The sequence below is a fragment of the Olea europaea genome, unplaced genomic scaffold (assembly GCF_002742605.1).
Source record: "Olea europaea var. sylvestris unplaced genomic scaffold, O_europaea_v1 scaffold713, whole genome shotgun sequence".
NCBI lineage: Eukaryota > Viridiplantae > Streptophyta > Magnoliopsida > Lamiales > Oleaceae > Olea > Olea europaea.
Window position 1 is genome coordinate 216,822 of NW_019265529.1, and position 10,216 is coordinate 227,037.

The 10,216-nt window shown below is 35.2% G+C and overlaps 1 protein-coding gene and 1 pseudogene across 1 annotated transcript; both read left to right on the forward strand.

The window, feature by feature from the left end:
* Positions 1-1,214: 1,214 nt before the first annotated feature.
* LOC111390765 lies at positions 1,215-3,276 on the forward strand (annotated as a pseudogene).
* A 2,657-nt stretch (positions 3,277-5,933) lies between these two features.
* On the forward strand, positions 5,934-7,739 carry LOC111390766. The gene is made up of 3 exons (XM_023015874.1): positions 5,934-6,590; positions 6,654-6,720; positions 6,925-7,739. Exons 1-3 carry the CDS (start codon positions 5,934-5,936, stop codon positions 7,737-7,739), a joined length of 1,539 nt encoding a protein of 512 aa, XP_022871642.1.
* The last annotated feature ends 2,477 nt before the right edge of the window (positions 7,740-10,216 follow it).

A 10,216-nucleotide genomic window follows, 5' to 3' on the forward strand; every position in this document is an offset into this window, starting at 1 on the left:
TTCAGGGCCGACATTTCTCCAGAAGACCCAGACGATCCCGATGTCTCTTTTAACATTACGAGCCAACGAGCTTCTTTCCGTCGAACTTTAGCAAAGACCTCACGAGTCATCGGTAGTGGTCGTCAACCCAATATTCTACCTCTAACATCATCCAACTCTCGATTCAATCCCGCAAGAAACTCGAAGACCTTTTTATTCTCCTGTTTTTCTTGTACAGTGCACTATCCTCCGAGCACTTCCATTCTTCTTCGAGACTTAGGTCTAATTCCTACGAGAGTGTAACCATCTCCATGTAATAATCAGTAACATCTTGAGGTCCCTGTCTTGCCTGCCACAATCGAGTTTTGATTTCAAAGATGTGTGATGAATTTTCAGAATCAGAGTAGGTTTCCTTCACAGCGTCCCAGACATCTTTGGCGGTTGGAAGGAAAAGATATGTCTTCCCTATTGATGGCTTCATAGAATTCACGAGCCAAGTGGTCACCATGGAATTTTCAGATTTCCATTTTTGAAGGAGGGCTACATCTGTTCGTTTACATGTCTCGTCGGTAAGATATCCTAGCTTACCCTTTCCGTCGATTACCAATTTTATGGATTGGGCCCATTCTCGAAAGTTTCTCCCGTTCAATTTTTCAACTGTAAGTTGGAAGGAGGAATTTTCGAAGCCATTGGAGCCGATTGAGGGTATGGCCTCTGCCTCGAAGTGAGACATTTCCGAGGTGGTTGATTCCCTACTGTTGGTGGGGAATTCCGCCATGGAATTGGTAGGTTAGAAAAGTCGTGGCTCTAATACCATATGAGCAAAGAAAGATTGATATATTTCTCAATTAATATTTACATCACCAATGCACCTTATTTATATTACACGAAGAGCAGAAAAAAAAAAAGCAAAATAAAATCTGCTAATTAAGGAAGTAATTCACCCTACCAATTAACCTAAAATTACAATCTATAATTTATATTATTTACATTCTTCCTACACCCATCGATTCAAATCTTTTAATCGGATGTCTCTTTCTCCTTCATTCAATCTCAAAATTAGGCTATTGTCTAACTGTGACAAACCTTCACCAATCTTCATTACAGCCTTTCCTAATAGTTTATCGATAACAAATTCACAGCAGTATGAATGTCGAACTTTTTTGTTCCCCCCGGCAAACGAGGTCATAATTTATTGAGTTCAAGATTTTGTGAAATTTCCTAACATTGTATTTTGTTAACAATGAATATATCTTATGATTGTGTTGACACATTTTAAGTGTCAAAGTGTTGCAGCAATTGTTTTTGATGATGGTTCACATTCACAACTCTATCCATTGACAAAGGGAAGAGCAGAAAGTGCCATTCCTATATCAAGAAATTACAGACTAATTGATGCAGTTGTCAGCAATTGCATCAATAGCAATATTACCAAAATCTACGCTCTTACGCAATTTAACTCTACTTCTCTAAATTCTCACCTTTCAAGAGCTTATGCTGGGGCACGTCTTGGAAAAGAGGGATTCGTTGAAGTTATAGCAGCGTATCAGAGTCCAGAAGACCAAGACTGGTTTCAGGCTAAATGAATAACATTGCAGTTGGATCTACTTCATTAAATTCTTTTTCGATTTTTTTACTTCAAGGTACGTTTCAACGTTCTTTAGGGAACTGTTGATGCAATAAGGTTGGCTTTTTAAAATTATTTTTATTAATAAATGGATTCCATCAATTTCAGCGGACGGGCTAATACTTATAAAAAAAATATATTTTTTTTACTTAATTTTTTTTAATGGACATTTGGGCTAGAGGGACATGCTATAGCATGGCCCAACCCATTCCTGGATCCGCCCATGATCAATTTCCCACCTTATATTTTATAAGGAAATCTTACTTTCATGCAACGTCTAGATCTGTGCTTATCAATTTGATGGTTTTTGGGAGGACATGAGAAGCATTGGAGCTTACTACCAAGCTAACATGGAAAGCACCAGAAAAACAAAAGATGCATACAGGTAAGTAGCTTCAAATACCCGAACAGATGAAAGAATAAAGTCTATGCATCATTTTACTGAATACATCATCTTTTGTTAGCAGCTTCTACGACAAAGACTCTCCGGTGTACACTTTACCTAGGAATCTGCCTCCAACTCCAATAATCGATGCTCTTATTACATATTCTGTCATTGGAGATGGTTGCATTCTCAGCGAAAGAAGTAGAATCCCAATATAAATATATTTTTCATTTATATTCATGAACAATATATGCAAACCTATTTGATCTATCGTTTCTTCGTGTTCCTTACAAACAGAAATGCATGATAAAAGGTATGGTTGTAGGAATGAGAGCAAGAATTGGTAAGGGAGTCATCATCGAAGATTCTGTCATTATGGGTTTCGATACCTATCAAGTAAGAAGCACACACTTTCTTTCTTTTTTTCATTTTTCTTTTTCGGCAATTTTATTAGATCAGCAAGAAGAGTGAACCAAACTAGTTACCTTTTGTCCTGAATTTCTTGTTTCTTGAATGTAACTATGAAATAGATGAACAATATCCAGAATGGAGCACGGGAAGAGAGAGGTGTCTGCATCCGAGAAGTTTAAAACATAAAAAGAGCTATAGATGACAAGAATACTAGGATTCGGGTAAGTGCAATCATTCGATCAAATTTTTGCTATTTTGAATATCGATTAGGGTGTGTTTGATTACAAGTGTGGAATTTTGCATGGACAGAAAATAAGGATTGTCTGGAACTTATTTACATGAAAATTGTTAATTAAACGTGCTTCATTTAAAGTGTTTTTGGGTAGTTTGAATTGCTCAAAAAATAAAAACCTACCCTCTAAAGAAAATGTTTTCATAGTTTTTGAGGAAAACACAGTTCATGTGACCACCTTCTAGAAAATATTTTTTATGGAAAAAATATCAATCAAACATTCGAAAAGTAGGAACTTAGGTGGAAAAAGGGATATTTTTCATGGAAAATAAAGCCAATCAAACACACCATTAGTGAACTCGTAAAAGGAAAATGTTGAAAATAGATTGCACTTTTATACATGTATGTACGCAATGCAGATTATAAACAGGGATAATGTGCAAGAAGGAAGCAATGATGAGAATGGATATATCATCTCAGTAGGGATAGCAATATATTAAGGAGTATAGTGATTCCAAATGGGAGCATCATCTGAAAAATTCTAACTGCACTTTTGGTTAATAGGAATACACGGGATCCAATTGTACAATTCTTTTTCATACTTTTATCCGTCTTTTTGTTGTCAACTCAAAATTGAAGGACTAGTTTCACGAAAAAAAATAAAGAAATAAAATAACCTAATTTCAACATTAATTGCATCTTCTCTTATACATTTGAACAGTAATCAATCTTCATACATCATATAAAAGTGAAAGAGAGAAACAGAACTACCCTTGCCCAAAAGAAATAACCAAATGGAGCAAACATTGATGTTTGTGGTCAACTGATTCCATAGAATACATAGCATAAATCTTTTATCAAAAGGGTTCATTCTGGAAATGAAATCGAATAACTTGGATGAAAAAAATTACATAAAACTGATGAAAGCTGAGCAGTAGAGTTCTGAGACACGACCAGTCATATGTGCACACCACCTTTAGCTTTTCAAATTATCTCACAATGAAAAACGAAAATATTTCCAAGAAGCAAAGCAGTTCGAGCTCGAAACAAATTTCTAATTCAAACTCATTTTAAACTTGCTGTCGTAAAAGGGATAGTAACTACAACTAGTGCCTTTAAAACTAGAGCTCTCTACATACATAGAACTTGGAAGGAGTGCCAACAGAAAAACCTATAGCAGCTTCTTTGTTACTTGCACTTCTAGACCCAACTCAAAATCATTAGCCTATCAAAATGATCTATAGGCAAGGGCGGATGTAGCTTATGGCCAGCTAGGGCGGCCGCCCTAGCTGGCTTCACCGAAACCGCCACGCCGATCGTCGAAAAATCAGTTTTTTTTTCTTCAGAATTCCAGACGTTCAGTGGCTTGGGTGTTGCCTGTTGGGCTGTTGGGCTTCATTTTTTTTTTAAATTTGGCCCAATTAAAGATGCCTAAATGACCTGCAGCCTGCTCCACTCCAACATACCCAGATTTTTACAATTACAATTTACAACCCGAAGCAGAGCTAGAGGCGCAGACGCAGTGACCAGATTGAAGATTCCCATATTTTTCCCCAAATTGCCACCACCCACCATTACCATTTACCAATCTAGAGCTCTCCCCGTCTTAGCCGTCAACCGATCCAACCAGGGACGGATGTAGCTTATGGCCAGCTAGGGCAGCCACCCTAGCTGGCTTCACCGGAACTGCCATGCCGACCGCCGAAAAATCAATTTTTTTCCTTCAGAATTCCAGACGTTCAGTAGCTTGGGTGTTGCCTGTTGGGCTGTTGGTTGTTGGGCTTCATTTTTTTTTAAAATCCGACCCAATTAAAGATGCCCAAATGACCTGCAACCTGCTCCACTCCAATATACCCAGATTTTTACAATTACAATTTACAACCTGAAGTAGAGCCAGAGGCGCAGACGCAGTGATCAGATTGAAGATTCCCAGATTTTTCTCCAAATTGCCACCACCCACCATTACCATTTACCAATCTAGGGCTCTCCCTGTCTTAGCCGTCAATCGGTCTACCATTACCGCAGGCCACAGCAGCTAGCAGACGCTATAGTGCCACTCGCCAGATCGCCATCGAGTCCAGACCGTCCAGTGAAGCAGGTAGCCCGCACAGCGGCACAGGTCGCACTCTTCTTCAAAAAATGCAAGATTCTTTTAGACTTTCAGTTATTTGATGAATTGATGTTCGGTGATTCTGATTCGTGATATTTTCATATTGATCTAATTTTCCAAAAATCTTGGATTTCATTTTGGCTGCAAGTCTACAACTCCAGGCTCCAGTACTAAAATTTTTCACATTTTTATATATTTTGCAATACTTGTGGGAATTTATTAAAGTGATTATGTGAACTTCGAAGTGAATCTGTGAATGAGTTTAATTTGCAATACATTTTTATATATTTTGTAATACTGATTATGTGAACTTCGAAGTGAATCTGTGAATGAGTTGAAAATGCTATTGTACTGCACTCTGCACTACTGCATGCATCGGCATCCATTGGACAATTTGGACCAGATTTTAATTTATTTTCTTCTTTAATGCTATTGTATTGGATCCTATTGTATTGTCTATTGAGCAAATGAAAATGAAAATTGTTGAATTGTTGATCATCAGTGGAGGGGATTTTTTTGTTGAATTGTTTTTTTAATGAATTGTAATTGAAAATTAAATTGGGGCATTTTGTAGATTATGGAACGATTTTTTAACTGAAACGAAAGTCTATACCTAGTTCTCCTAGTTCTAGTTGTGCTTCTAGTCCCGCCACTGCTTCTAGACGAGCACTCGAGTTGTTAAATAGCACAAAGAAGTCTCGGGCTCAATTCAATGTAGATGATCTTATATCTGATCCAAGAAAATGTCCCCCTATCGAGTCATATGATCCTAATATCAGAGATGATGTTAGGATGGCATATTTGCAAAAAGGTCCTTGTCAACCACATGGACTTGACTTTCCAAGAAGACGGATAGGAAATGATAATAGGTGTTTTCGAAGAGAATGGTTTTCTGAATTTTATTGGTTGGATTACAGTATAGAAAATGATGCGGCTTATTGTTTGCATTGCTACTTATTCAAACCAGATACAAGGGGGTCAAGGGGGTGCACATATATTCACTAAGACTGGCTTTAGGGATTAGAAGCACAAAAGTACATTGAAAGATCATGTCGGGGTCATTGATAGTGCTCATAATCAAGCTTTTGCAAAGTGTACCAATTTGATGAATCAAAAGCAAAGTATCTCCCATGTTATTTCTAGCCAAAGTAGTAGTCAACAAAAAAATTATAGGACAAGGTTGACTGCGATGCTAGATTGTACTAGATTTCTCTTGATGCAAGGATTGTCATCTCGTGGTCATGATGAATCGAAAGAGTCTCTTAATAAAGGAAATTTGATTGGGCTACTAAATTGGTATGCAACTCGTCGTAAGAAAATTAATGAAGTACTATTTAGTAATGCTCCTGGAAATGATCAAATGACTTCACCAAGCATCCATAATGATTTGGTTAATTGTTGTGCTGTAGAGACAACAAGGTCTATGATCTATGAGATAGGCGATTCCTTGTTTTCAATTTTGGTTGATGAGTCTTGTGATAATTCTATAAAAGAACAAATGGTAGTTGTTTTGAGGTTTGTTGATAAAAGTGGACAAGTGAAGGAGCATTTGTTGGGCATTTGCCACATCGCTGATACTTGTGCCCAATCACTCAAGGATGCCATTAATGCAACGTTTTCTACACATGGGTTGAGCATATCTAGTCTGAGAGGTCAAGGTTATGATGGAACAAGCAATATGTCAGGCGAGTTCAATGGCTTAAAAGCTTTAATTTTAAGAGAGAACCCATGTGCTATGTATATTCATTTCTTTGCTCACCAGCTTCAGTTGGCAGTTGTTTCTATGGCACATAGGAATGTTATGCTTAGTGATTTATTTAACATGCTTGCTATTATTGTGAATTTGGTTGGTGCATCATGTAAACGTGTAGATACTCTTTGAACAAGTTATCATATTGAAATTCTGGAGAGGCTTAATATTGAGGAACTTTTTGGTGGAACTAGTCGGTTTCAAGAAATGAGTTTGGCACGTCCAGGTGATACTAGATAGGGCTCACATCTAAAGACAGTTACTCGCATTATTAGTATGTTTAATGCGATCATAGATGTTCTTGAGAATATATCAGAAGACGGCATAAGTTTACAACAAAAATCAATGGCCATCAGATAGATGGACACTATGCAAGCTTTTCAATTTGTGTTCCGTTTCCATTTTATGTTTGAAATTCTTGCAATTACAGACGATCTTTCACAAGCCTTACAGAAAAAGGACCAGAATATTCAGAATGCTATGAGATTATTGAAGTTGTGTAAGTGCACATTGCAGAACATGAGAGACAATGGTTGGGATACTTTGTTGAGTAAGGTAATTCAGTTTTGTGTTGATAGACATATTTCAGTGCCCAATATGGATGATATTGTAGTATCGAAAGGTCGACCTAGGCGTGCAAGTCAGCAGGTGACTTATTATCATTGTTTTTATGTTGATTTGTTTTGTTATGTGATAGATTCAATCTTGCAAGAGTTGAATGATCGTTTTCCAGAAACAACTACTGAGCTTTTTACTTGCATTTCGTGTTTAAGTCCAAGAGATTCATTTGCAGCTTTTGATGTATGTAAATTGGTACGACTTGCTCAGTTATATCCTATAGATTTCAATAGTGAAGAGCTTTTATTAATTAGACCTCAACTTGACAAGTTTCTTATGCTCGTGAGAATGGATGAAGCTTTCTTCAACCTCAAAAGTATATCTTGTGTAGCTCAGAAGTTGGTTGAAACTGGAAGTTCTTGTTATTTTCCATGGGTTTATAGGCTGATCACATTAGTTTTGATATTACCTGTGGCAACTGCAAGTGTTGAAAGGGTATTCTCTGCTATGAATCTAATCAAGAATGATCTGCGCAACAAAATGGGAGAAGAATTGTTGAATGACAATTTGGTAGTTTACATGGAGAGAGATCTTTTTATGAAACTTGAGAATGAGACAATATTGCAACGTTTTCAAAATATTCGACCTCGTAGAATTCAGTTGTCTAAGCTTACAATTTCAGAGTAAGGTTGTATTGTATATTTTTTTAGCATTTTAGGTTGTATTAAACTATATTTTCATATGTATATATTTTCTAGATTTTAGTTCATTTACATATATATTGAATAATTTATAATATTATTTAATCTAATTTTAATAAACAATCGGCCGCCGACCGAACCGGGCTTTTACGATCGTCGATGGTCAATGGTCAAAGTCAACCTCCGCCCTAACTGAATGTTGATGCTAGATTCGCCACTGTCTATAGGTCAATGCACATTGCACCCCTATAGAGTTCGCCAAACATGGAATAGTAATTTCTACACATAATATGATCCCACTTCAATGAGGCTAATGTGAGGAATATAAAGTGCCACAGCTGGACTTCGGCAATTTTTGCGGAGAAAAGAATATCCAATATCAATGACAAGTTTCTTCACGGAAGAGGAAGAGTATCTTGCTTTCACATATAGAGCCCGATTATATATGTAACACCTGATAAACCGATCTTAAGCTTTGTTGGGTTAACGAATTACTCGAACCAAAGTCCTCATGCTCAGATACTATTAAACTTGAGCTCGATTGAATAGTTTTGGTCCTTATGACTGTAAATATTATGCCCTAGGTCCAATCAATTTAGATTGTAAAAATTTTTAATATGTTTAATACATTTAATTTTTTGGCAAGATCTATTATTTATTTAAATTAATATCATGATGAATAGTATTACATAATAGAGTTCGTAGATTCAAGTTTTTATGATTTGTTAATCATAAGGAGTTGCGATTGTGAGATACAAATTACATATAATTGGATCTTAAATAATCCATGGTCGTAAGTAATAACGCAATATGTATATCATTATTACGGATAAACCACCATGTGTGGTACTTCTTACTTGTGAAGTAAGTAGCTAATTTTACAAGTTAAAGTGTGGTACATTTAAATGAATGCATGGATATTTTGTTATAGAACAAAGTATTTGAGACCAGCTGAGTGATTCCACTTGAATAACTATCTGAATGTAATACTTGGCCAAGATATATTCAGAAGTCGAAAAGGAGTTTTTCGATATATACTGACTTAATTCTGGAATGAAAGATATGATCAATAATTGGGATTGACACACTTTCATATCTCGTAATTGATTAGATTATAATAATTAAGGGATTATAATTTTACGGTAAACGAACGAGTTTGGTTTTGTCATGCCACTTGACATTTCTGGTCACATGTATAGTCTCGAAACATTGCTAGATGTCAATTTGGTACGACGAATGTGAGTTGATGATAAATTAAAAAAGTGTTTTAATTTATTGATTTTGATTAGATCAAAATAACAATTTACATAGTTAGGCACCGTGATCGGGAACGTAATAGGCTGCACAGAGAAGGAGATGATTTGACAATTAATTAATTTAACAAGTGTTGGATAAATTAATTAATTGAGTTGCTTATCTATAGGCCCGAATTAATTAATTAGATTAATTAATTTACAAACCGAATTTAATTAAATGTGTTAATTAAATATTAAAATGGGTCAGGCCAAGCCCGTTTGGGCTTGTATAAATAAGTGACTATGATTTTCAATTTTTAGAGATTTTTCATTATTGCTAGCACAAGAAGGAGATAACCCTGGTTCCCTACAATATTATTCTTTATGTGGAATTTCATTGGAGGCTGAACAATGAACAGTTGTGGATGGCAGATCAAGGTTGTTGAAACAAAGGAAAAGTAAATGAATTTGCAGATCTAGGAAAAATGTATAACTTTTATCACAATTTCTATCTAAATACAAAGCAAATCTTTAGTAAATGATAAGTAAATTCCTAACAGTAGTACAGAGCCTCCTTTGTGTTTTTTAGGAATTGATGTACATATTGATGAAATCAAAGATTGAATTTTCATGTGGCTCTTGAATCTAGCAATTATAATATTTGTTTTATCTTCAAAACCTTGTTTTGAAAAGTTGAAAAAAATAGTGGATTTGGCAGCTTGCCGTCGCCATTGCTGGACAAGCGGCGTCGATGTTAGATAGTTTTAAAGTTGGGTTTTTTTATTATGTTTTACCCATATCTTTAATTTGGCCAAGAATTGAAATTTTATTTAAAATTGACAACTTTTATATTTTGTTAAAATTAGATTTTAACTTAAATATTTAATTTTGACCCTGAACTGAATTTTTGTTTTATTTAGGGGTTTTGTCCTAAACTAAAATATTAATTCAATTTTAATTAGAGTTGGACTCTAATCTAATGTTAGTTAAAATTTGATTTTAATTAATATAAATTCCCAATATGTCTTGAAGTTAGAGTAGGACTCTAATTTAATAATTGGTTAAAATTTGATTTTAATTCAATTATCCTACCCTAAGTTTTTAAAGAATTAGAGTTGGACTATAATTTAATATTTAATTAAAATTTTGATTTTAATTAAATTACTTCATCCTATAATTATGGTATTAGAGTTGGACTCTAATCCGGGATTTAATTAAAATTTGGTTT

What these genes read in the sequence shown, in the direction of transcription:
- LOC111390766 (XM_023015874.1), top strand. Translation starts at nt 5,934, where the DNA reads ATGCTAGATTGTACTAGATTTCTCTTGATGCAAGGATTGTCATCTCGT. An exon ending in TTGCTATTATTGTGAATTTG is followed by an intron (nt 6,591 to 6,653) that starts GTTGGTGCATCA and finishes GAAATTCTGGAG; the next exon opens with AGGCTTAATATTGAGGAACT. An exon ending in AATGAGTTTGGCACGTCCAG is followed by an intron (nt 6,721 to 6,924) that starts GTGATACTAGAT and finishes TTGCAATTACAG; the next exon opens with ACGATCTTTCACAAGCCTTA.